Source organism: Muscardinus avellanarius (assembly GCF_963383645.1).
Source record: "Muscardinus avellanarius genome assembly, chromosome: 13".
In the NCBI taxonomy this organism is placed as follows: domain Eukaryota; kingdom Metazoa; phylum Chordata; class Mammalia; order Rodentia; family Gliridae; genus Muscardinus; species Muscardinus avellanarius.
The window spans coordinates 40,802,534-40,830,437 of NC_137799.1; the positions used below are offsets into that span (position 1 = coordinate 40,802,534).

Below are 27,904 nucleotides of genomic sequence, written 5' to 3' on the forward strand. Positions count from 1 at the left end.
GCCTCAGTACTTAGTGAGGCCCTCTGCAACTTAGTGAGACCCAGTTTCAAATTAAAGAATAAAAAATAGGGCTCGGGTGTAGCTCAGAGGTAGAATGCCCCTGGGTTCCATCCCTAGTAACTCAAAAAAAAAAGGAAAGAAAGAAAGAAAGAAAGAAAGAAAGAAAGAAAGAAAGAAAGAAAGAAAGAAAGAAAGAAAGAAAGGGAGGGAGAGAGAAAGAAAAGAAAAGAAAAGAAGAGAAAAGAAAAGAAAAGAAAGAGATACAACTGAAACTTGTGAGGAAAACATTCTTCCTCCCAGTCCAAAAGAGAGTCCAGAGTTCGACTAGGGATGGTCAAAGGGGCCTCCCATACATATATGAATTCCTCTCGGAGGCCTTCTCTTCTGGTCTTTCTCATTAAGAATGGGAAATCAGATTTCCTCCCCATCTGTTGATTCCTTGAAATTTGGGGATTTGTCTGAATATGAGCTGGCCAGCCCCTCTCTTTAGAAATCCCCTCTTGGTTCCCAGGATGGAGGGAGGGAAAGATGAAGGGGGCTACTCCAGGCCAGGCTCCCTCCAGCTGTTTCTCTGACCTAGGTGTTAGACATGAATGGGGGAGGGGAGTGCTTGCGGAGCCGGGAGACTGAATCCCAGAGACCCAAGATGTGGGCTGGGGGTCCTGGGTCTCCTCCCAAGGAACCTTCCCTTTCAGCACTGCTTGCCCCAAAGGAGAGCATGATGGATGGGCAGGCACTGCAATGACGTGTGGAGGCCACCCCAGGCTCTTAGGGCTGAGAACACCAAGGAGCCTCACCAGAAAGGAGAGAGCCCCCAGCAAGGATGAAGTGTAAACCTAGGCTCTCCAAACCTGACCACTGCTGCTGAACCCTGGCCGATGGCTGGTGATGCAAATGGCACCAATGAGATGAGGTAGAAACCCTCTCCCTACCACTTTCCTAACCAGACTACAAGCAGCTGAGATTCTCAGAGCTGAAGCCAAGCTAAGCAGAAGAGAGGGGAAGCCCCTGCGGGCGGGGGGGGGGGGGGGGGGGGCAGGGTCGAGGTTTCCAGAAAGAGCCGGGTAAAAGATAATCCCTGGAACTGGACATGGAGGGAAATTTGGGAGAGAAAGTGAAAGCTCCAGGCCATAAATAGGAGGGAACCGCAGCCTCTCACAGGCTCACACACTTGCACTCCTAGGTCCCCTCACCCCACAAAGACCCTGTGTGCAGCCATAGTGCTCCTGCACACCCACCGAGCCTCAGCCTCACGCTCACTCCTGCACACTCAGGTGTACACGCTCACGCTTACATTGCCGGCCTCAGTTCACCCTCCATGGCACCCGGCGCAGCTCCTCTACTGGCCCTGGGTCTGCTGGTTCTGTGGACCTCCCCAGGTAAGGCTGACTGGTGGGCTGGGGTGCGGGGACAATGAGGGGGGCGCGATGTTTAGATCTCGGGCTGCTTGGCAAAGGTTTGAGGGACACTGCAAGTTCAGAGGAGCACTTAGATCTATCTGCATGTTTCTGTGAACCTGGGGGTCCCCTGTGCCACATGTGTACCCCTGAATTCCAAAGCGGTAAGGCCTCTGGCCGGCCCTGTCTCTGAAGGCTCCATTTCCTGCTGCCTGCATCCTGGGTAGAAGGGACAGAATGTATTCACTTAAGGTAGGAGAATGGGAGACACTGAGGTAGAGCTGATGGTAAAAATATTTATTAATTCATTTCTTCTATTCCCCCTCCTTTTCTTTTTTGGGGGGTACTGAGAATTGAACCCAGGGGCATTCTACCTGTGAACCACACCCCCAGCCAGATTTTATTTTTTACTACTTTGAAACAGGGTCTCACTAAGTGGTCAAACCTCCAATCCTCCTGTCTCAGCTTCCCAAGTACTGGGATTACAGAAGTGTACCAGCATACCTTGCTTTTTTAAAAAACTAGGTTTCTGAGAGTCTCACTACATTGCTGAGGCTGTCCCAAAATCTGCATTCCTTCCGTCTCAGCCTCCCAGATACTGGGATTACAAACATGTGCCACCATGCCCAGCTCAGCATTAACTTTTTATTTACTGGAATGTGGAGAAGCTGAGAGTTCCTGGAAGAGGGCTTGAGTGACTGCGGAGGTGGGGAAGCATTTGTGGGGCTCCAGGCAGTAATTCTTTACCAACGAGTTTAGAAGAATTGCGATGTATGTATCAGCTCGTGGGGCCATATTGGCGCCTATTGGTTGAATATCAAGTCCAGCCGTCCCCCTGCTACCCATGTGCGGTGTCCTCAGCTGTGGTCTCCCCTCCTCACTGCCTCACTGTTCTGTCACCTTCTCCCCCGCCCCAGCCCCAGCTCGGGGTGGTGCTAATGATGCGGAAGACTGCTGCCTGTCTGTGACCCAGCGACCCATACCTGGAAACATCGTGAGAGCCTTCCGCTACCTCCTCCTCAAGGATGGCTGCAGGGTGCCCGCTGTTGTGTGAGTCGTGGGGAGAGTCTAGTCCCATCCTCCCATCAACCCCTGGTGATACCCCCACCTTCTTATCCATCTTCTCCTGGCCAAGCCCAGCTCCTTCAAGGAAGTCTCTAAAACGGGTTTCCAGAGATGGTCCCCCGTCTGCCTCTCACACTACAGCCTTCTGGGAAGCTGAGTTTCAGGGCTTCATTCTATCTGACCTCTGACTCCAGGTTCACCACACTGAGGGGCCGCCAGCTCTGCGCACCCCCAGACCAGCCCTGGGTGGACCGCATCATCCACAGACTGAAGAAGTCCTCTGCCAAGGTACGCCCCCCCCCATGCCGGCTCCCACCCCCAAGGCAGGCTCAAGAGCCCCCCCAGCACCCGGCCTCTCCTTCCCCTCCAGAGCAAGCGCCGCAGCAGGTAGACCATGGCCACGCCCGAGGGAGCCCTGTGCTGAGTGGAGGAACCGGAGCCACTACCTGAGGAACCGAGGACCAGAAGGGAGGACTAGTCCTCCAGCTGCTCTGCGCCTGGCTGGACCAGCCAGGACAGGGCCTGGAGTGTCGATACGAGCTGAGTGTGACAAGAGCAGAGCTCTTCACGCCCCACCGCAGTGCTTCCAATAAAGCCGCCTGGCACCCACAGATCTGTCTGTCTGCTTTCTGTTGGCTCTCGACCCAGGAGGACAGGAATGGGGAGGGAGGAGACAGGATGGTAGCTACTTTCCACCCCGAAGAAAGATTGGGGAGCAATATTCTCCCCAACTTCCACCAAACCCCGAAGAAAGATTGGGGAGCAATATTCTCCCCAACTTCCACCAAACGCCCCGTGCTCTCGGGACCAGCCCCACGGCGGGCCCCAGCTCAGGCCTCCCCTCCGTCCACCACACTTCATGTCACTAACTGGCATCGCTTCCTGGACACACCAGGCTCTTAGGCCTCCGTCTTTGCTCTCCAAGGCAGGTGTTCAGGCATCCAGGTGCTCGGTGACCTGGTGTTGGTGGAGGGAAGGAACAGGGCAGAGGGCCTAGCTCTAGCCCCGAGGGGACACTGGTCCATCATGCCATGCTCTCCCACACACCCCTCCCTCCTCTACCCCCAGCCTGGATGCTCCTCCAGCAGCTTCCCCTGACCCCAGACTGGCTTAGGCAGCTTCCCTCCCTCCCCAGCCCCTCCCCACTCACAGCACTCCTCACACTGACCTGAACTGGCTAGCCTGTATTCTTCCTGGAGAAGGATCACCTGGCACAAGGTAGTCACTCAATAAATACTTGTTTAGAGAACAAATCAATCTGTGAGGAAAATCTCAGCAGCATGGGTGAAGACCCCATCAGTCCATTTTGCCCATTTGCAATATGTCCTGAATGCCTGTCCTTAATCCCAGTACTCTGGAAGCTGAGACAGGAGGAGTGCAGGTTTGAGGCCAGCCTCAGCCACTCAGTGAGACCATAGCATGCAGCTCAGAGGTAGAATGTCTCTGGGTTCTACTGAGAAAAAAAAGGAATCTGATCTTAGACTAGCCCTCCTCTCTCACCCAGACTGTCAGAGCAAGGTCCAGCCCCCTCTGTCTGAGCACTCCGGGGGCCACACGTCTCAGAGTCAGGAACCAGGAGGCCAGAGGTCAAAGATGGGCCCACACTAGAAAAAGGAACCAGAGTAGCTCAGGAGATTCAGTGGGGAGGAGCTCTACTCAGCCCTCAGTGCCACACTGAGACCCGGGGAGCCTCGGGTCTGCAGGACAAAAGCCCTGTGACGTGCCCCCCACCCGGGGCAGTCTGTGAAGAGTGATTCCCTGCACTTCAGAGTCCCTCGGGGAAGCTTGCCGGCCTCCACACTGTGGTCTTTGCGGATCTGTCTAGCTGAGAGTGGGGTCAGATGGCAGGCAGGAGGCCAGCCCACCCGTCCCTGCCTGGGAGGAGAAGCCGTCGTTATACCAGATATACCCCAGCCTACTGGCCTAAGCAGGCGGGGGTATATCTGGGGTATATGGGCAGCAGTGGCGAGGGGGTTGTGCCAGCCCCCCTCCCCAGGATGAAAGTATGGCAGCCGCTTCCTCTTCTCTGCTTCCACAAGCTTGTGTTCAAAACCTCAGGTATAGCTGGGCATGGTGGTGCACGCCTGTAATCCTAGTACTTAGGAGGCTGAGACAGGAGGATTGAAGGTTTAAGGCCAACTTCAGCAACTTAGCAAGGCCCTCAGCAACTTAATAAGACCTTGTTTCAAAGTAAAATAAATAAAATCAGTCTGGGGATGTAGGTCAGAGGTAGAATGTCCCTGGGTTTAATCCCCAGTACCACAAGAAAAAAAAAAAAAAAAAAAAAACCTCAAGTATCCCAGGTCTCAGAGTCATAAGGGGTGGGAGGGATGGGGATAGTTTTCAAGAACAGCTGCTAAAGCTAGAAAGTTTGGCTCTACTGCCTGGGGGAAATTATCCATCCATTCATGCATCCATGCATCCATCCACCCAACTGCCCCTGCATCCATTAGACCTCCATCTATCCACCCACCCGCCTACCTATTTCCCACCCAACAGCCATTAACCCATCCATCAAGCCAGTCAGCCATGCACCCCATAGGCAGAGAATAAACACATATGTGAGGGGGGCACATTGCCTCAAATTTTTCTCAGGTCCCAGTGAGACCTAGAGGAAGTCAGCCTGCCTCAGAAGCAGACAGAAGCCCTCCCTCTGGACCCTCAGATGGACACAGATAGAGGGGAGGGAAGGGTGGAGGCCTGAGGAAGGTGACACCGGGACGGAGGCCCTGGGACTCACTCCCTCCACGCCACTGCCCCATGTCTCATGAACCTGTCTCTGCCCACCACTTTGTGACTCTGGATGAGTCTTTTCAACATTCCCGGCTCCAGAGCCTCAGGGCTCCCATCTGTCAGATGGCAAGGAGAGACCTTTTTTTTTTTTTTTTTTTTTTTAACTAGGGATTGAACCCAGGGGCTTTCTACCTCCCACTCACATCTCCAGATGTGTGTGTGTGTGTGTGTGTGTGGTGTTGTTGTTGTTGTTGTTGTTGTTGTTACTGGGGATTGAACCCAGGGACATTTTACCTCCAAGCTATACTCCCAGCTCTGTTTTAATTTTTTTGTTTTGTTTTGTTTTGTTTTTGGTGGTACTGGGATTCCTGGAAGCCCTTCTACATCTGGGCTACACTCCCAGACCTATTTTTATATTTTTATTTGGAAACAGGGTCTCTTAAGCCAGCGAGGCTGGCTCCGAACCAGCACGATCCTCCTGTCTCCGCCTCCCAAGCCCGGGGATTACAAGCGTGCGCCACCACTCCCGGCTTAATTTTGTTTTGAAACAAGGAGGGTCTTGCTAGGTTACTGAGGCTGTCCTCAAACCTGCAATCCTCCTGTCTCAGCCTCCCAAGTACTGGGATTACAGCCATGGGCCACCAAGTTTGGCTTTTTAAAAAAAAAAAAAACAGCATTTTGCTAAATTGTTGAGGATGGCCTCAAATCTGTGATCCTCCTGTCTCAGCCTCACAGGTACTGGGATTATAGGTGTGCACCACCATGTCCAGCAGGACTTGATTTCTGAAAGTCCTTCCAAAGACTTGACTTCTGAATCATTGGCCCTCATACCAAATCCCCAGCACTTTCACAGGCTCCCCCAGAGTCAGGCACATCCAGAAACTTTCCCCCACTTCTTGGGTCCTCAGAGGTCCTCTTCTTGGAACAAGGGGGAAGCTAGACTCAGAGAGAAAAATATTAATAATCTAGGGGCTAGTGAACTGCTTTAGATTGAACAGTCCTTTGCTTGACCTTATAAATCTGAGAAATGAAGACTTTTCAGGAAGTCTGGGCTGGGTGGACCCCACAAGGAGCAGGCACACGACTCCCACCCCTTCTCCTGCCATTACCTGCCACCCTAGTTTTCTCCCTTCTGCTGTTCCCAGCCCCAGCCATACCACTGCTCCTGGGCACTGGATCTTCTCCCCTTATCACCCTCCAGGTGCACAAGCCCAGCAAACAAACACGCTCCTACTCAAGCATTCTCAGTCCTGTGACTCCACGTTCTAATCAGTCAGCTTCCTGTTTCACTATAATTCACTGACAAGTTTGCATCTTCATTCATCCTCTCTCTCTCTCTCTCTCTCTCTCTCTCTCTCTCTCTCTCTCTCTCTCTCTCTTCTGTGTGTGCGTGTGTGTGTGTTACTGAGGATTGAACTCAGGGGCATTCTATCTCTGAGCTACTCCTCCAGTCATGTTTTATTTTTTATTTGGGAACAGGGTTTCGCTGGATTGCTGAGAGTCTCACTACGTTGCTCAGGCTATCCTCAATCTACGCTTCTCCTGTCTCAGTCTCCCAAGCACTGGAATTACAGGCATGAGCCACCACACCCAACTGACCTGCCTGCCTCTGCCAACGTGGAGGCTGCGAGCTGTCTACTAGGTAGAGTGGACTCTGAGCTCCCCAACCAGGATACGGAGACCTTGTTACACCTTCCTCTCTAGGGCACAGGGTACCTGCTGCTTTAGGTTCAAGGTCTGTAGCTGAATGACATCTCCTATTCTGAAGACTTGTGGTCCCTGCAACTAATATCTCCCCAAAAGTATCTGATCTCCCACTTGGAGCGCTCCTAGCCTTTCTGGACAAAAACTTCCCTCTCCTGACTGTTGGCAGCTGCCAAGGAAGGGAGCGAGTCCTGTCCATCTCCATTGCCAGCCAGCATTTCTCTGCACAGTGGATGGCACAGAATAAGCCCCAACACATACTCAATTAACAAGAAGTGGAACTGAACATGGCCCTTCCCTACGATGCCCACACACACCTGGAGCACATCCAGTTCCCAAGACACTTGGAGCCTACTCCTGCGTGATTGAGTGGTTGGTCGGAGCCAACCGCATACGGTTTTGATCATGTTTTGATCATCTCATGTTCAACTTCTCGGCAAGCCCCCACCCCATGTCTCCTGGCCTACGAGAAAGTCAGAAACAGCCAGAAAATCTTGAAAACAACAGTCTTGCAAATGAGCGGGACACCCAAGTGGGGCGTTTCCTCCACGAGTCCTTTGGAAGAAATAGGAAAGCACTTCTTGGATCAGAGAACTTTCTAGGTAGCCCCTAAGACTCTGCTCTCATGAGAGAATATGGCTCTGTAGAACAAATGGCCTCTAGGGCTTCTCAAGTGCTGAGCACTGGTTTAAGCAGTATTGCAATTTATGATACAGATGGGGAAACTGAGGTACAAAGGCAAAGTAACTTGGCCAGGCTGAACAGCTAGGAAAATGGAAGAGCTGAGGTTCCTATAGGGCAGCTTGGCTCCACGATACTATTACACACAGTATCTAATAAAAATGGAGAACAGTACAGTAGGGCCAGGTCTGAAATGGGTTTTCAGGGAATAGAGAAAACCACTACTTTGGGGTGCTAACCATGTACTAGTCTCCAAACTGAGTCTTTTATTTACATTACATCGTTTCATTCTCAACCTTATGAGGTAGGAACCACTAGTACCATTTCATGTATAAGAAAATTGAAATGCAGAGATAGAGTGACCTCCCAAGGCCAAGTAACTAAGCTAGCAAGTACAGAGCTGGGATTGTAGCCCAAGTCTACACTGCTGGTAGAATCTGAACTGAGGGGCTAGGAGCCAGGGTGTCTAGCCGGGGTAGAAAAGATTGGCTTGCTGGAGAGAGCTAGGAAAATTAAAAGTAAAAGTAGAGGAAGCTGCTAGCCCCAAATGAAACCTTGGCACTTGAACTGAGACATGGAGATGCCTCCTGGGGGGGCCCAGGCTCCCTAGGCTTCTTCAGGAGATGGAGGAAGTCTGGTCAGGCCTCAGTTTTCCCAACAGTGGAGGGACCAGGCCACAACAATGTCTATTCTATCCCCATTCCCAGGGAAGAATCAGAGGCCTGGACCTCTGATTCCCTGCTGAAAGGGAAGGTGGATCAGAAGCCAGGTGTGATGGCGAATGCCTGTAATCCCAGTATTTGGGAGACTGAGACAGGAAGATCACAGGTTCAAGACCAATCTAGGCAACTTATTGAGACCCTGCTTCAAAAATTTAAAAGGAGCCTGGCTTGATGGTGCATGCCTATAATCCTAGTACTTGGGAAGCTGAGAAAGGAGGATCACAGGTTTAAGGCCAGCCCTAGCAACTAAGTGAGGACCTCCACATTTTGGTGAGACTTTGTTTCAAAATAAAAAATAAAATAGGGCTGAGGGTATAGCTCAGAGGTAGAATGTCCCAGGTTCCATCCCCAGTAGAAAGAAAGAGAAGAAGGAAGGAAGGAAGGAAGGAAGGAAGGAAGGAAGGAAGGAAGGAAGGAAGGGGAAGGGTGGGTCTGAGGATAAGGAGGGTGGGGTAAACTGTGGACTATAGGGTCCTGTGGGAGAAGATTCTAGGGCCTCTGAGCCAACCTGGCCAGGACTCAGCCTGAAGGGCAAAGCATTCAGAGACGGCAGGGGTGGGACAGGCTCCTGAAGGACCCTCTTCCAAGGGCCACTTCCATCAGAAGAGGGGAGGGCACAGGCCAGGAAGGACCAGCGACAAGGGTAAGGGCAGAAACTCTGAGAATCAGGACAGGGGAGAGGTAGACCTCCTTGCCCTGCTTCTCTGCCTAGGATTTTGGAGTCTTCATTGTGGTTTCAGTGGAGAAAAAGATGTGAGCCATCCTGGGCTCCAGCCTAACCAAGTGGGAGAGCTTTAACCACAGGACACTGCAGTTCTGAAACAACTAGATCCCCAAGGCTTTGGCTCTCAGAATCTCTGTCCCTGGAAATCTGAGTCTGTTATCATCAAAACTCCAATCATAAGCCGGACATGGTGGCTCACACTTGTAATCCCAGCATTTGGAAGGCTGAGACAAGAGAATCGTGGTTCACGAACAGCCTCAGCTACTACTTAGTGAGGCCCTCTGCAATTCAGTGAGACACTGTTTCAAAATAAAAAGAAAAAAAAATAGGGCTGTATTTTTTTATTTATCCCCAGTACCGCAAAAAAAAAAAAAAAAAAAAAACTCCAATAAAAAAGAAACTTCATATCTATCAGACCATCATTCCAAGAATTCTCCTCAAAAGAAGTTAGCCTTTCCTATCAGGCCCCAACACTGAAAAGCCTTCATCAATTCAGGAATACCCCTCCCTGACAGGACATCCCAATACCTCGTGTATGTATCCTCATCGCCCAGAGGATCACCATTAACGTCAGGGACCCCCATTACTATCAGGCCACCATTCCACTCAGGAAATCCTCTCATTGTCAGAAACACCCAAGTCTGTCCAGCAGGACAGCAGCGCATGTCAGTCCTGGGGCGCCGCTCTCCCTACAGCCTAAGTGAAGGGCACCTCCTGTAACAGCAGCCCTGAGCACCAGCGGACGGCTCCACCTGCTGGTGCAGGGCCTGCAGCAGTCCCCAGGCTGCCGACACACAGAGCTCCAGGCCTGGCAGAACCGGTGTCTGGTGCCTCCTCACTGGCTGCCATGCCAGGCACCGTCCTAGGTACTAATGTCACTATGTGAACAAGATAAATGTTGTCGGGCTCATAGAGCTCCCCATCTTTAAAGAAAAAGAAGGACCAGCAACCTAGCAAGATCCTGTTTCAAAATAAAATAAATAAATAAATAAAACGGCTGGGGGTAGAGCTGGGATGGTGGCACACACCTGTAATCCCAGAATTTGGGAGGCTGAGACAGGAGGATCCTGGTTCTCTGACAGCGTCAGCTACTTAGGGAGGCCCTTTGCAACTCAGTGAGACTTGTTTCAAAATAAAGAATAAAAAAATAGGGCTGGGGGTGTAGCTCAGAGGAAAATGTCCCTGAGTTCCATCCTCAATACCAAAAAAAAAAAAAAAAAAAAAAAAAAAAAAGCTGGGCGTATAGCTCAGAGATAGAATGTCCTTGGGTTCAATCCCCAGTACCACAAAAAGAGGAGCGATAAATATATCAGTCAGGATTCTTACTTGTAAGTCATTGAAACTCACAGCTATGTTAAAACAGAAAGGGAATTTCTTTTAAAAGACCTAAAAAAAAAAGCACAGCATATGACAACGAGGGAGCCTGGGGTCACTCCCAAGGCAGGCACAGCCAGGACAGTCCAGACAGTCCAGGACAACCTGGTGGTACCAGCAGAGGGGGACGCCAAATGCTAGTAATATCCTAAATCCAGACAACTGGGGTTCCTGCCTCGCACTCCACATTTTTCTTGTTTATTTATTTGTTTATCTGATGCTGCTGGAGATTGAACCAGAAACATTCTACCTCTAAACTACACCCCCATTCCTATTTTATTCTTTATTTTGAAATTGGGCCTAAGTTGCTAAGGGCCTTGATAAACTGCTGAAGCTGGCCTTGAACCTGTGATCCTCCTCTCTCAGCCTCCCAAGTACTGGGATCACAGGCATAAACCACCATGCTGGTCACATTCCACATTTGCTCTGGCCCTCCTCCAGTCATATCCTAGACACAGGACAAAGAGTCCCCGGAGCCGAGGGGCATGCCCACTCAGCTCATGCTTCTCCTTCCAGATAAACATTGCAAGAAATGAAAACCAGGAAACTCCCTGCCCACTGTCAGCCTCGTTCTCAGACCCGGCCTCCAGTTTGTATTGTGTCACTGACTTACACACTACTAAGTCCCGAGGGCGGCCAAGAAGTAGCCATTTGTAGGGAATCGTGGAAGGAGTAGAAGGGCTTGCGTGTGTCCATGGGGCTCGAGTGCTTACACTCAGGCGTATGAGACCCTTCAAGGCACAAGATAGGACTGGGGATGGGAGGAAAGGGACACGTGGGGCTGGAGCTTGGCCCTTGTCCACCTGCGAAGGCCCCAATGCAGTTTGTCCTCTATGAAGGTCACGTTGAAATGTAACCTTCACTGTGCGGTAAGAGGGTGGAAACTTCATCCAACCGTGGCACTGAAAGGCGGGGCCTTTGGGACGTGATTAGGGTAAGATGAATTCATCGGGGTAAAGTCTCATGATTGAATACTGTGGCTTTATAAAGAAAGAGAACTGGCCAGGCAAGGTGGCACATACCGACTCGGGAGGCCAGCCTGGGCAATTTAGTGGGGTCTTGTCTCAAGAAATTTTTAAAAACTCCTTAAAGGGTTGAGAATGTAGCTCAGTGGTAGAACACCCTTAGGTTTAATTTCTGGTAAGTAAGTAAGTAAGTAAGTAAATAAATAAATAAATATTCCTGGCCAGTGTATTTCTCTTCGCCGGGCTGGCTTCCTCCTCTCCTTCATGGAAGGGGAGCACACGCCTGTGCATGTGATACCGGTTCTCGAACTCAGAACCCCAGGGCTTTCTATCTCTGGGCTACATCCCCAGCCCTATTTTACTTTTCATTTTGAAACAGGGTCTCACGAGGTTGCTGGGTCTTGCTAAGCTGCTGGGGTTGGCCGCAAACCTGCAAGCCTCCTGCCTCCGCCTTCCAAGTACTGGGCTTATAGGTGTGCGCCACACCTGATCCTCCTCTCTGCCTCTGTTTTCCCTCTTCTGCTTTAGTCCTCCATTCTCTCCTGAGAAACAGCACCACATCCTTCTTCCTCGCCAGCCCCCTGCCTCCACACAACCACCACGGCCAGCATTCTGAAGATAGGCACCTGGGCCTTTGGCTTGAACGTACAATCAGCAGCCCAAGACAGTAGCACGTGCCTATAATCCAGCTACCCAGGAGGCTGAGGCAGGAGGACTGCAAATCAAGGCCAGCCCGGACAATGCAGCAGGACCCTGCCTCAATCTTTTTTTTTTTTTTTTTTGTGGTACTGGGGTTCCTGGAAACCCTTCTATCTCCGGGCTACACTCCCAGACCCATTTTATATTTTTATTTGGAAACAGATTATCTTAAGCCAGTAAGGCTGGCTTCGAACCTGCGCGATCCTCCTGTCTCTGCCTCCCAAGCGCGGGGATTACAAGTGTGCGCCACCACACCGGAACAACCTGCCTCAAATTTAAAAAAAAAAAAAAAAAAAAAAAAAAAAAAAAAACTTTAGAAAGGGCTGGAAATATAGTCATTGGCAGAGCACCCTGAGTTCAATCCTCAGTACTGGAAAAAATTAAAATTAAGAGAGAAAGAGAGGACAGAAGATCACGTGTTGCCTGTCTCTTGCCATGTGCTGCTCCACCCCGCAAGACTCCGGCAGCAAAGAGCCCATCGCCAGATGTGACCCCTCGACATACAAAAAATAAACTAAGAAACCACCTCGTTTCATTGTGGAATTCCCAGGAGTCCAAGATGTTTATTTTTTTGTTTTGTTTTGTTTTGTTTTGTTTTGTTTGTAGTGCTAGGTATTGAACCCAAAGGCATTCTACCTCCAATTTATTCCCCCAGTTTGATTTTATTTCTTCTTTGGAAACAGGGTCTCGCTAAGTTGCTGAGGCTGGCCTTAAACCTGTGAGCTTCCTGTCTCAGCCTCCTTAGTACCAGGATTACAAATGTGTACCACTATGCATGGCTAAGATGTTACTTTTGAACCTGGCCTTCAAGTTTTTTTGAAAGTATATTTGTCTGGTGGTGGGGTGTCTGGGGATAAAATCCAGGAGTATTAAACCTCTGAGCTACACTCCCTGCCCTATTTTGTATTCTTTATTTTAAAACAGTGCCTCTCTAAGTTGCAAAGGGCCTCGCTAAGTAGCTGAGACTGTCCTGAATGCTGGAATTACAAGCGTGCACCACCATGCCTGGCTTGAAAGTATATTTTTCGAGCTAGGAAGTCACATATATTTTTTATTTGACAACTTGTTAGCTTGCTTTGTAACTTTCAAATATTTAGATGGAGGGATTGGGGGGATCCCTCAGTGGTAGAGTATGTGCTTAGCTTGCACAAGTCCCTGGGCTCAATCCCAGCACAAAATAAGCAAATAAAGAAAATAATATAAATAAATAAGCCAGGCGTGGTGGTGCACACTTGTAATCCCCATTCTTGGGAGGCTGAGACAGGAGGATCGCACAGGTTCGAAGCCAGCCTCAGCTACTTAGCAAGGCTCTCAGCAACTTAGTGAGACCCTGTTTTCAAATAAAATATAAAATAGGTCTGGGAGTGTAGCCTGGAGGTAGAAAGCCCCTGGGTTCCACCCCCAGTACCACCAAAAAAAAAAAAAAAAAAAATATATATATATATATATATATATATATATATATACACACACACACACACATATATATGTATATATATATTAAATGAATAAATATCTAGATGGTGAGCCTCCTAGATCGTTTATACTATTGCCCAAGCCCCAGAAATGTTAGGTGGTCATCTTGCAAGGTGCTACCTCTGGAGTCACAGCTACAGCTGCTTCCATAAAACGAACATCACATCTGCTCTCACTCCTACCTCGACCAAAAGGAATTCTCTGGCAACCCCATCCCTTTATATCACTGCTATCTTCCTATTCGCAGTCCTTGAAAGGTACTTATGATTCCCAAAGCCTAGCTCATGTGTTTAAGTCCAAGCTGTAGAGAACTGGAGAAATTTACATGTGGCCTGTGGGGATCCTATGATTCAAATCAAGCTCTGCCAGGCCTCTGGATTAACACAGTAGGAAATTCCAAAAGCACAGAAAGGGGTTATTGGACAGTGGAGAAAAAAGATAAATATCTCATAGTCCACCCTATGTCTGGCTAGCCTGTATACACATCCTTCTTCCCAAACCCTAGGCCTAAACTATTAACAGTATCACCTTACAGAATATCAGCTTTGCTTATACAAACAAAAATTCCACCCTCATCAAAGAAGAGACAACTCAGAGCCTTAGCAATGACCACATCTGTCTTTTTTTTGGGGGGGGTGGTAGTACTGGGGATGGAACCCTTCTATCTCCGGGCTACACTCCTAGACCTATTTTATATTTTATTTGGAAACAGGGTCTTTTAAGCCAGCCAGGCTGGCTTTGGACCTGCCCGATCCTCCTGTCTCCACCTCCCAAGCGCGGGGGTTACAAGCGTGCACCACCACGCCCAGCTTTCCACATCTGTCTTAATTGGCTCAAGCTGCCTTGACAAAATACCATAGACTGGGTGGCTAACAGAAATTTATCATTTATTTTACCACAGTTCTAGACACCGGAAGTCCAGGATCAAGGTGGTCAGCTTCTGGTAAGGTTTCTCTTTCTGGCTTGCAGACAGACAGCCACCTTCTCACTGTGTGGCAGAGAGACAAAGAGATCTTCCTTCCTTCCTTCCTTCCTTCCTTCCTTCCTTCCTCCCTCCCTCCCTCCCTTCCTTCCTTCCTTCCTCCCTTCCTCCCTTCCTCTATGTATGCAGGCGCGTGCTAGGGATTGTTGGACCCAGAGGCATTCTGCCCCCGAGCTACACCCCCAGCCCTATTTTATTTTTTTATTTGGCAACAGGGTCTCACTAGGTTGCTGAGAGCCTCACTAAACTGCTAAGGCTGGCTTCGAACCTGTGATCCTGCTGTCTCTAATACTGGGATTACAGGTGTACAGCACCACACCTGGCTGATCTTCCTTTTCCTATACAGCCACATTCTATTGGATTAGAGTCTCACCCTTATGACCTCATCTAACCTTATTTACCCCTTAAGGGCAATATCTCTAGAAATACTCACTTTGAGGGTTAGGGCCTCAACGTATGAACTTGGGGCACACACAGTTCAGTCCATAGCAGCATCCAACTCTCGTTCCAAGATCTCAGGGTGACACTCGCCCCTCTAGTTTCGTTCATTTTCTCTCTGTTTCTTAGTGCCGGGTAACCACCACCAACATACCTGACTGGTCAGGATAGACTAGGTAATGCTGTCATCACAGATAAGATCCAAATCTGAGCAGCTTAACACAACAAAAGTTGTTTCCCACGCACGCCTGCCAAGCCTGCTGTGGACCCCGGCATCTGCACAGCTGCGCTGCATGTGGCTCCACATCCAGCTGCTTTGATCTTCTGGCACGCTCCCTCATCTCAGCACAGGCTTCCGTGCTCACTCCAGTCAGGAAAGACAGCAAGAGGAACACTTGCTCCAATGTTTTTGTCCAGAAGTGACACATGCCACTTCTGCTTGCATTTCTTTAGCCAAAGTGGGTCATACCGCCGTGCCTAGCTCCAAGAGGGGGGACTCCCAAGAAATAAATCAGAATCTTGGGAGCGGGGTGCTGTGGCACACACTTGTAATCCCAGTACTTAGGAGGCTGAGACAGGAGGATTACAGGTTTGAGGACAGCCTCAGCAACTAGTGAGACTCTCATCAACCTAGTGAGACCCTGTTTCCAAATAAAAACATAAAAAGTAGCTCAGAGGTAAAATACCCCTGAGTTCAATCCCAGTATCACAAAAAATGAAAAAATCTTAGTGAGAGAAATAAGAGCAGCACGACAACCTGTATTTGGAAATGGAACACAGGAGAGTGAAAGAAAGGGAAGTCAGTAAGAATGAAAAAAAAAAAAGACACATTTCAGCAGCGGCCAGTGCCATACCCTCAGGAGGCTGGAACCAGAGGATTGCAGGTTTAAGACCGGTCTCTGCAACTTAGAGAGACCCTGTTTCAACATAAAAAAAATGCTAGGGTGTATCTCATAAGTAGAATGCCCCTGGGATAAATCCCAATACACCCACACAGACACACACAGAAAGACACATTTCACAATAAGAAAGGAAATAGAGCAGTCAGTAGTACTGAATTGGTCTTAGGACTTAGAAGGCATTTGTTATTTTTCTTCTTGTGTTGATTTTCTATTGCTGCCTAACAAATAACCACAAATTTAGTGGCTTAAAACTAAGTCCAGCCAGGTTTGGTGGCACAGACTTGTTATCCCAGTACTTGAGAGACCAAGACAGTAGAATCACAGGTTCAAGGACAGCCTCAGCAAGTAGTGAGAGTCTCATCAACCTAGGAGACCCTGTTTCAAAATAAAAATTAAAAAATAGGGCTGGGGGGTATATCTCAGAGGTAGAATGTCCCTGGGCTCAAGCCCCAATACCAAGAAACCTAAAATCCAAATTCATGATCTCACAGTCTCTGTGGGTCAGAAACCTATGTGCAGGCCGCCTGGGTTCTCTGCTCAGGGTCTCCCCAGGCTGCACTCAAGGTGTCAGCCAGGCCCACGATCTCATCTGAGGCTCAGTCTTCTTTCGAATGCACTGGCTGTTGGCCGCTGTGGTGGTAGGAGCGAGGCCCTGGGAGCCTACACTGCCAGCTGTTCCCTGCCACGGCACTCTCCACAACATGGAAACTTGCTTATTCAAGGCCAACACGAGGGTATCTGCGCAGCTTCTGATCTCACCTCTCCATACCTTTTGCCTGGTGAGGCAAGGCCCGCCAAGGACAATCATTCTTTTGAATAACTCAGAGTAATTAAAAACTTCTATTATATTTGCAAAATTCCTTCATCTTTGCCATATAAGAATACCGAACCACTCAAGTTATATCCCATCATATTCACAGGTCAAGGAGCCAAGTAGATCCGAAGTGAGGAGATTTCACAGAGCAGGCACAACATGGCACAGAAACCTTAGGCTTTTATACCACAATTCCTCTACCACTCGGCCCAGAGTCCTTTACCCCTGACTAGAACTTCAGCTGGTTGATATTCTAAACCCACTAAGGTACCCAAACCTTCACACCCAAGGGATTCCAGCCCCAGCTGGCTCTGCCTGTTAAGGTTACAGTGGTCTTCCATTAACTTTGGGCACTGGACATGGCATCATCAAGAGGTGCCCCAGGAATTACCCCTTTACTGCCCCCCATGACCTATCACGTAGCCGCCTGTTCATAGCCAGGATCCACTCTCCTTGACAAGGTGCTTACTCCCTATTCACTCTGCTGCATGAGAAACCCAAGCCAGCTGGTCTCCACTGGATCCTTGACTGGTCTCAGTTTCCAATTCGAGGAACTACTCCCCTTCAGGGAAAAAAAAAAAAAAAAAAAAGGACAGTAAGATATTCTGCTCACAGAAAAAATTTCTTCTCCACTGTCCTTCAAGATCACCCTTAATGGAACTTTAATGCTATGGTGACTGGCTTCAAGCTCCTTCCAACTAATTGCACAGAATAATGTAAGCTTGGTTCAAACACTGATTGGAGTTGGTGGTCACAGGGACTCTCCATGAGGCAGTAGGTGTGGGCTGAGGGCAAGGTGACTATGGCCCAGGAATAGACTTGCTGGGAAGGTGAGCGGCCTGCTCACGGGCTCTGTACAGCATGGCAGTTGGTCAAAGACATCCCAAGTACTGCTTAGTCAAAGGGCCAGGATACCACCAATTCTACTGTCAAAATGAATTCCCCATGGACCCTGTTCCTTTGCATCTCTACCTCCAATTCATGGTCCAGGGAAGGTGCATCCAGGTTGGCTGACCCTCCCTAGATACAAGGGAGGGTGAGAACATGAGGAACTGTTCTACTGGGCTTCTGTGTGGGAAGGGGGTACAAATGCTGGTGCAAACAATATTCTTCCACAACACAGAAATAAGACAATTCCAAATCGAGTATGTGTATGAAAAATAAAACAAGAGTTAAGAATGATTAAAAAACAGAAGGTGATGCCGGGCGTGGTGGCGCACGCTTGTAATCCCCATGCTTGGGAGGTAGAGACAGGAGGATCGCGCAGGTTCGAAGCCAGCCACGAGCGCTGGCTTAAGAGACCCTGTTTCCAAATAAAAATGTAAAAATAGGTCTGGGAGTGTAGCCCAGAGGTAGAAGGGCTTCCAGGAACCCCAGTACCACCAAAAAAAGAAAAAAAAAAAAAAAAAACAGAAGGTGATAACACAGGACCTCTTAGAAGAGTGCCTAGAAAAGGCTTCTTTGACAGATGATATTTAACCTAATGCCTAGAGAAGACACCAGCTATTCAAGAAGAAAAGATTACTGGGCATGATGTTGTTTGCCCATAATCCCAGCACTTGGGAGATAGGAGGATTACAGATTCAAGGCCAGTCTCAGCAATTTGGTGAGATTCTCAGCAATTTAGTAAGATCTTGTTTCAAAATAAAAAAATAAGTTCAATCCTTAGTCACACACACACACACACACACACACACACACACACACACACACACACTGTATATAATTTAGTCTTTACCAGGCAAGGTGAGACCTACTTGTAATCCCAGTACTTGGCAGGCTGGGACAGGAGGATCACAGGCTCACAGCTAGCCCCAGTAACTTAGATACTGTTTCAAAATTTAAAAAATAGAATTAGGCTGGAGGTGTAGCTCAGAGGCAGAATGCCCCTAGGTTCAATCCCCAGCACTAAATAAATAAATAAATAAGTTGAAGGTATAGCCACTGGGTTCCATCAGAAAGAGGAGGAGGAGGAGAAGGAGGAGGAAGAGAAAGAGGAGAAGGAGGAGGAAGAGACACCGAGGACAACAGTGTGGTGGAGCACAGTGGGCAAGGAGGGGGTGGTATAAGGTGAGGCAGGATAGGGAGGCCACAGCCCTGTGGCCCAGGTCTTTGCCAGCCACAGAGGGGTGAGGATTTGTTCTAAAGGCTATGAAAGATTTCAGCTGAGGAGTAAGGAGATCTCATTCACAGTTTAAAAAAACTCTTGGTGGTCTGGAAAACAGACAGCAGAGTGGGAAATTCGGAGTCACTCTTCTAATAGTCTAGGAAAGAGCTGACACTGCTACCCCGGGTGGTAGTGTTTAGAATAGAAAGGAATAGGAATGCTAGACAAACTTGTGAAATACACAACAGATCGAGCTGAGAAATTATATTTGGGGAAATTACCTAGGGGATAGGGAAAAACCAGGAATGACGCCAGGCTCCAGGCCTGAACCATTGGAGCCATGGTGGTAACATTCCAGAGATGGGTGGCTGGGGGAAGGGAGAGGAGCTGGGAGGGAAGTGTTGGGAATCTAGAGTTTAGATTTGGAATTAGGTATCTGTGAGAGAGCCAGGAGAAAATCCCAAACAGGCAGTTGGCTCTCCAGCCTGGAAGCCAGACGGGGATCTATCTGCTCACCGTCCCCGGCTCGTCCCGCTTCCTCCATCTGCTCCTTCCCCTCGCCCCCAGTTGGCTACCGACTCATGCACTTCCTACCTCTTTTTAAAATTCTTTTTATTTTTATTTTTGGTACTGGAAATTGAGCCCAGAGGAATTCTATCTCCGAGCTCTTTTTCTTTTTTATTTTGAAACAGGGTTTCTCCAAACTCTTTTTCTTTTTTATTTTGAAACAGGGTTTTGCTAAGTTACTGAGGACCTCACGAAGTTGCTAAGGCTGGCCTCGACCCTGTGGTCCTCCTGTCTCAACCTCCCTAGTACTAGAATTATAGGCCGACACCACCGTGCCCGGTGCATGTGCTTCCTACCTCTTCAGTATCTCTCATGTCTAAGCAGCCTCCTCAGCCCCACTGCTCCAGCCCGGTCCTGACTCCAACTTTCCTCCTCAGAGCAACTGCCCGGCAGGCCTCTCTTATACCTAGGGTGATTCAGCCAGTCTAGATGCACCTTCTCGGGACTGTGGTTTGGAGCCGGCTGGCCATCCCCACTGCTCCACCATCAGGAAGCTTTCTAAAGGTGGACCTGACCTGAAATAAGCCCCCATACACCTTCCCCACACACCACACACAGCCTCTCCCACCATGGGCCCTTCCCCTGCCTCACCTGCCCTGGATTAACCACAACCCCGCCCCCTTCTCCCTCCTCTGAGCCTTAGTGCTGGCCTTCTCCTAGAAGATCCGCCCTCTCATGCCCCACCCATCCTCAAGGTTCTGCAGAGCTTCCGCCATCCAGCAGCTCCCTGCCCACCTCCAGCCCCCAGAGCTCCCCGTCCCTGGCCACATGGTCACCCTTGTGTTCAGAGGCCTTAGTGTCCTGAGCTTCTCCTTAGCAATTCAGCCAGGCTCAGGCAGCCTGGGGCTCAGCGTGGCCCAATTAGAGTGTGAAGGAGAAATGTACACAAGAAACCCTGGCAGTGGCATGACTTCAAGCTCCAGAGGGAAGGAGGCAGGGAAGGAAGGTCCTAGTGTTGCTCAAGACACACACACACACACACACACACACACACACACACACACACACACCACCTGTCCTAATGTCCCAATATCCCCGGAAGCTCTGCGCAATGTTCCACCCACATTCTGAGACTGCAGGGCCAGCTCTGGCGCTCTGCCGGGCCCAGACCCTCTGACAAGCACAGATTTAGAGAGGGACGGAAGCAAACAGACCCCCTCCCGGGATCGGGGACTTTCAGAGGCTGAGTCATTTGGTTTCTTGCTCATTTCCAGCTCCTTTCTGGAACAAGATGCTCTACCCTGTTCATCCCAAAGCCCCCCTTCCACAGGCCAGGAGCCACACATCCCATTTTGCCTGTACACTAGACGCCCTCTGCAGGCCCCACCAGGCTGAAGTCCAGGCCAAGAGGCCAATCAATATCCTCTTTTTCCTTGGCACAGGACGCCCCCTGCAGGTCCTGGGAGGTTGAGCATCACAAAGGGATAAGATTGAAAAAACAACCAGAAAACAAATACACAAATGCTGACACCCTCCTCCACCTTCAGTGTCACACAGACACACACACACACACACACACACACACACACACACACACGCACGCACAGGCACAGTCACACAGTGACGGTCTATCACTCACATATCAAGGGCATACCAAAGACATGCAAGCATATAATAGCAATACAGATACAAGGCACACATACTTGTGCACACACAGCCACGGGCACACACAGAAATACAGACAAATCGCCGGGCGTAGTGGCGCACGCTTGTAATCCCCGCACTTGGGAGGCAGAGACAGGAGGATCGCGCAGGTTCGAAGCCAGCTGCGCGCACTGGCTTAAGAGGCCCTGTTTCCAAATAAAAATGTAAAAATAGGTCTGGGAGTGTAGCCCAGAGGTAGCAGGGCTTCCAGGAACCCCAGTACCACCAAAAAAAAAAAAAAAAAAAAAAAAAAGAAATACAGACAAATCTCTTCTCTTCCAGAGGTATATTCAGAAGAAATAGATGGAGAAGCTATTTGGGGAATAGAATATATACTGAGTGGTGAACCTAATAAAAGAGAGTGTTTAACTTGTGTCTAGGCTTCATGCTGCCTGTTGACTGGAGGGTCCTTTGTATTGCTGGGTACTAGACTGAATTTTAAGTTTTGAACAGTGCAGATAAGAGTTGGGGTGGAACTATTAAAAAGATAAATTTGAGCCAGGTGTGGTGGCACACGCTTGTAATCCCAGTATTTGGGAGGCTGAGACAGGAGGATCACAGTTTATGGCCAGCCTCAGCTACTTAGTGAGGCCCTTTGCAACACAGTGAGACCCTGTTTCAAAATAAAGAATAAAAAATAGGGCTGGGGATGTAGCTCAGAGGTAGAATGCCCCTAGGTTCCATCCCCAGTACTGAAAAAAAAAAAAAAAGATAAATTTGGAGTTTGCAAAAGCCTAATCTACATAATTTATATGAAAGTTTATTCTTAGAAACTGGATTCCTAGCCGGGCATGGTGGTGCATGCTTGTAATCCCAGTACTTAGGAGGTTCTAAAGGTTCGAAGCCATCCTCAGCTACTTAATGAGGCTCTCAGTAGCTTAGTGAGACCCTGTTTCCAAATAAAATAGAAAATAGGTCTGGGAGTGTAGCCTGGAGGTAGAAGGCCCCTGGGTACCATACCCAATTCCACACACACACACACACACAAAAAAAAAAAAAAAAAAAAAAAACTGGATTCTTGAAACCAACAGTCTGACCTCTGTCCTCACCGCATCCCAAGAACCTGAAAAAGTGGCTTCCTGCTACTGATAATAGCAGAGGTGAAGAATGAGAAAAGGGAATGGAGCCAGGCACAGTGGTATACACCTGAAGTCCTGATACTTGGGAGGCTGAGAGCAAAGAATCACAGGTTCAGCCTCAGCAACTTAGGGGGACTGTGTTTTGAAATAAAAAATAAAAAGGGCTAGTGATATAGCTCAAAGGTAAAATGCCCTTTGGTTCAATCCACAATACCAAAAAGGTTGTTTGTTTGTTTGTTTGTTTGTTTGTTTTACTCCATTGGTAATGGCAAATGCAAGGCTTCTGTGTTACCTTTCCCCACTCCTGTTCCCAATAATAGAACACATGTGTCTCTCCCATTGATCTTGATAAGGGGCTGGCAAACTATGGCCCATGAGCCAAATCCAAGCTGGCACCAATATTTTTTAATAGTTGTATTGGAATACAGACACATTTATTCATTTGCACATTATCTTGTGCTACAACAACAAAGCCAAATAGTTAGTATAGAGAACATATTGCCCATAAACCCTTAATTATTGCTAAGCTTGGGCATGGTGGTACACACTTGTAATCCCAACATTTGAGAGGCTGAAACAGGAGGATTGCAGGTTCACGGCCAGCCTCAGCTACTTAGTGAGGCCCTTTGCAACTCAGTGAGCTCCTGTTGCAAAATAAAGAATAAAAAAATAGGGCTTGGGGTGTAGCTTGGAGGTAGAATGCCCCTGGGTTCAATCCCCAGTACTGCAAAAAAATTTAAAAATAAAAAACTTAAGTATTTACTATTTGGACCTTTAACAAAAAAATCCCCAATCCCACGCCCGGCATGGTTGTGCACGCTTGTAATCCCCGGGCTTGGGAGGCAAAGACAGGAGGATCACGCAGGTTCGAAGCCAGCGCGCTGGCTTGAGACCCTGTTTCCAAATTAAAATATAAAAAGTAGGTCTGGGAGTATAGCCCAGAGGTAGAAGGGCTTCCAGGAACCTCAATACCACCAAAAAAAAAAAAAAAAAAAAAAAAAAATCCCCAATCCCCTATTAAGATTCAGCTTCAGATTAGGAGGTGACAAGTGCAAGAATGATTATTGACTTCAGTGTTTTAGCATTGAAAAATGGTTATGTAAATAAGTACACAGGGCCGGGCGTGGTGGCACACCCTTGTGATCCCAGCATTCAAGATGCAGAGACTAGAGGATCACAGTTCACAGACAGCCTCAGCTACTTACTGAGGCCCTCTGCAACTCAGTAACACCCTGTTTCAAAATAAGGAATTAAAAATAGGGCTGGAGATGTAGCTCAGAGGTAGAACGCCCCTGGGTTCCATCTCCAGTATAAATAAATAAATAAATAAATAAATAAATAAATAATCCAGACGTGGTGGCTCACACTTGTAATCCCAGCATTTGGGAGGCTGAGACTGGAGGATCACGGTTCGCGGACAGCCTCAGCTACTTGATGAGGCCCTCCGCAACTCAGTGAGACCCTTTTTCAAAATAAAGATATAAAATAGGGCTGGGGTGTAGCTCGGAGGTAGAATGCCCCTGGATTCCATTCCCATTACCGCAAAAATAAATAATAAATAAATAAATAAATGTTGTTAAATTAGCTGGGCATGGCTGTGTACACCTGTAACTACAGTACTTGGAAGGCTGAGACAGGAAGGCTGGAGGTTGGAGGCTAACCCCAGCAATTTAGCAAGACCCAGTTTAAAAAAAAAAAAAAAAAAAAAAAACTTAAAAAGGGCTTGGGTCTGGCTCAGAGGTCAAATCCCCAGTATCACAAAATAAATAAACGTTAAATGTAAAGGCACCTCCTTGCTGTCACAGACAGGTTCTCTTTTAGTAGCAGAAAATGTGGGCACTGGAAGGCTCAAGTCTACATTTTTATTTATTTATTTTTTTTTATTTTTTATTTTTTATTTTTTGGTACTGGGGACAGAACCAAATACCCCCAGCTCTATTTTTCCCCCCGCAGGTCTGGAGATGGAACCCAGGGGCATTCGATCTCCAAGCTACACCCCCTGCTCTATTTTTTATTCTTTATTTTAAAACGGGGTCTCACTGAGGTACAGAGGGCCTAAGTAGCTGAGGCTGTCCACAAACTGCGATCCTCCAGTCTCAGCCTCCCAAATGCTGGGATTACAAGCATGGGCCACCACACCTGGCCAGCTAGAGACCCTGTTTCAAAATAAGGAATAAAAATCCCGGGCATCATGGCGCATGCTTGTAATCCTAGCGCTTGGGAAATCGAGACAGGAGGATTGCACAGGTTCAAAGCCAGCTTCAGCTACTTAGTGAGGCTCTCAGCAACTTAGTGAGACCCTGTTTCCAAATAAAGTACAGAAAAGGTCTGGGAGTATACCCCAGAGGTAGAAAAGCCCCTAGGTTCCACCCCCAGTACCACCAAAAAAAAAAAAAGAGGCTGGGGGTATGGCTCAGAGGTAGAATGCCCCTGGATTCTATCCCCAGTACTACAAAAATTAAAAAACGGGGCCAGGCGTGGTGGCACACACTTGTAATTTCAGGAGGCCTAGACTGGAGGATTGTGGTTCACGGACAGCCCCAGCTATTTAGTGAGGCCTTCCGCAACTTAGTGAGATCCTGTTTCAAAATAAAGAATAAAAAATAGGGCTGGGTGTAGCTCGGAGGTCGAATGCCCCTGGGTTCAATCCCCAGACCCACAATAAAACAAATTAAATAAATAAATAAAGTGCTCATCAGAAGCAGTGGCGCACACCTGTAGTCCCAATGACTCAGGAAGCTAAGAGAAGAGAATCCCAAATTTATTTATTTATTTTTATTTTTATTTATTTATTTTTGCAGGTCTGGGGATGGAACCCAGGGGCATTCGACCTCCGAGCTACACCCCATGCCCTGTTTTTTATTCTTTATTTTGAAACCAGGTCTCACTGAGTTGCAAAAGGCCTCACTAAGCTGAGGCTGTCCGCCAACTGCGATCCTCTGGTCTCAGCCTCCCAAATGCTGGGATTACAAGCATGTGCCACCACGCCCAGCTTGAGAATCCCAAATTTAATGCCAGCCTGGGAAACTTAGCAGGACTCACTCTCTCTCTCTCTCTCTCTCTCTCTCTCTCTCTCTCTCTCTCACACACACACACACACACACACACACACACACACACACACACACACACGTCAGCTGGGTGTGGTGGTGCAGGCTTTTAACCACAGCATTTGGGAGGCTGAGACAGGAGGATTGCAGTTCGCCGACAGCCTCAGCTACTTAGTGAGGCCCTTTGCAACTCAGTGATACCCTGTTCCAACATAAAAACAAAAAATCAGGCTGGGGGTGTAGCTCGGAGATAGAATGCTCCTGGGTTCCATCCCTGGTACCACCAAAAACAAAAAAAAACGGGCTAGAGATGTAGCTCAGTGACAGAGCACTTCTGGGCTCAATCCCCAGTACTGCAGAAATAATAATAATTAATTTGAAAAATTTTTAAGTAGCCATTGTGACTGGTTGTCCAGGCTGGTTTCAAACTTGTACTCCTCCTGCCTCAGATGTGTGAGCAGCTGGGATTGCAGGCACGCACCACCATGCCTGGTCACCACCCCCTCAGTTTTGATAATTTACTAGAATGACTCACAGAACTCAAGAAAGTGCTATGTTTACAATTTTTTGTACAGAGTATACATCAGGAATGTTCAAATGAAGAGGCGTAGGACATCTGGGAGTCTCAAAAGCAGAGTTTCGGTGCCGTCTCTCCATCGGGACACAGATGTGCAACACCCTTCCCGCACATCAGTGTTCACCAGGAAGCTCCCATTTTTGTTGAAGTATCACCATGTAGGCATGATTGAATTGTGGGTCGCATATTGGAACTCCAGCCCCTCTTCCTTCCCCAGGGTCCCACTGACTCAGAGTCCTAACCTGCTAACCATAGGGTTGTTCTTTGCAGTGAATAGCCACCATCCCGAATCATCTCATCTTTCTGCATAATTCAGGCATGATCCAAGGGGCTTATAAATACCAAAGATACTCACTACAGATGCTCCTCACCTACAGTGGGGTTATGTTCCTAAAAACCCATCGTTAAGTTGGTAATATTCTGAGCCAAAAATGCAGTTTACCTGATGAAACATCATAGCTAAGCAATGCAGTGCACTGTGCAGATTCCCAAACTTATTTGCTTACTACCCCTCTTCAAAAAAAACTACCCAGTGCCCCATTGGGCACTTCCATTGTCCCCTTATTCTTTTATTATTATTATTATTTTTTTTTTGCAGTACTGGGGAATGGAACCCATGGGCATTCTACCCTTGAGTGACACCCTCAGCCTTATTTATTTATTTATTTATTTATTTTATTTTGTGGTACTGGGGTTCTTGGAAACCTTCTACCTCCAGGCTACACTCCTAGACCTATTTTATACTTTTATTTGGAAACAGGGTCTCTTAAGCCAGCGAGGTGAGTCCTGGAGCCTTGGCTACTCCTGTCTCTATAGGTTTGGTCTCCTCCCACTGGGTTTCCCAGAGGAAAAAGACAGGGCACGAGCATAGAAGAGCGATCAACACTAAAACTACGGCACTGGACAGACATCAACCCCCCCCCTTTTTTTTTTTTTTTTTACTGAGGATGGAATTCAGAGGCATTCTACCTCCGAGCTACACCCCCAGCCCTATTTTTCATTCTTTATTTTGAAGCCGGGTATCGTTGAGTTGCAAAGGGCCTCACTAAGTAGCTGAGGCTGGCCGCGAACCGGGATCCTCGGTCTCAGCCTCCCAAATGCTGAGATTACAAGCATGCGTCACCACGCCCATCCCCACCTTCTTTTTTGTACTGGGGATTGAGCCCAGGGGTGTTTTAACTTCCAAGCACAACCCTTTTTATTTATTTAGAAACAGGGTCTCACTAAGTCGCTGAGGCTATCCTCGAATTTGTCTCAGCCTCCCAAGTACTGGGAATATAGGCATGTTCTGGATGTTCTGAATTCCAGTCAGAGCTGTTGTCTTCCCACTTTGAGGTTTCTTATGTCCTAATAATAAATCCCAACCGCCAATAACTCTGAGGACTCTGCTTCTTAGTAAACCAGCATCCCACCTGAGGGAATCTTTTTGGTGCCTTTTACTATCTCCTCTACAATGATGGCTGTGGGTCCTTTGTCCTGGGGATGGGGGTAGACAGTGCCCAGGCCCCTCCTTTCCCAGCCCCTCCTCCAGCTTCCCAGCCTCCACATACCCACCACCTCACCTTTCTTCTTGTCCAGTCCCTTCCACAAGGAAGTCCTAAAACAGGTTTCCAGAGATGGTCCCCATTCTCTGCCTCTCACACTACAGCCTTCCAGGAAGCTGCGCTTCAGGGCTCCATTCTCTCACCACACTGAAGGGGCACCCGGACCAGCCCTGGGTGGCCCGCATCATCCGAAGACCGAAGAAGTCCTCTTCCAAGGGAAGGCCGGCCCTCCACCACCCCAGCTCCAACCTCCAGCAGAGGCTCAAGATCCCATCCAGACCATGACAGCGCCCAAGGGAGCCATGTGCTGAGCAAAGGGATGGGAGCCGCGGGCCTGGAGAACCAAGGGCCAGAAGGGAAGACCAGCCCTCCAGCTGCTCTGTGCCTCACTGGACCCAGCCAGGGCAGGGCCTGGCGTGTCAATATGAGTGTGAGTGTGAGTGAGAGGGTGAGTGTGACAAGAGCAGAGCTGTTCATGTCCGATGCAGTGCTTCCAATAAAGTCGCCTGGCACCCACAGATCTGCCTGCTGTCTGTGTGTGACTCAGGCTGACAGGGCGGGATAGGAGGGGAGGCAGGGGCTCCATCCTTCCCACTGCAGCCTGAGGAGATTTTCATCTTACTCATTTCTGGTCACTCTCTCCCTACAGTCCGTCTAGCC

General features: G+C 48.5%; 1 protein-coding gene across 1 annotated transcript; it reads left to right on the forward strand.

Moving 5' to 3' along the window:
* Positions 1 to 1,318: 1,318 nt before the first annotated feature.
* CCL19 (C-C motif chemokine ligand 19) lies at positions 1,319 to 27,529 on the forward strand (the record flags this gene model as incomplete). The annotated part of the gene is made up of 5 exons (XM_080708947.1): positions 1,319 to 1,379; positions 2,315 to 2,447; positions 2,657 to 2,750; positions 2,833 to 2,849; positions 27,349 to 27,529. The coding sequence occupies 5 exons, from the start codon at positions 1,319 to 1,321 to the stop codon at positions 27,527 to 27,529; spliced, it is 486 nt and encodes a 161-aa protein (XP_080565073.1).
* Between the last annotated feature and the right edge of the window lie 375 nt (positions 27,530 to 27,904).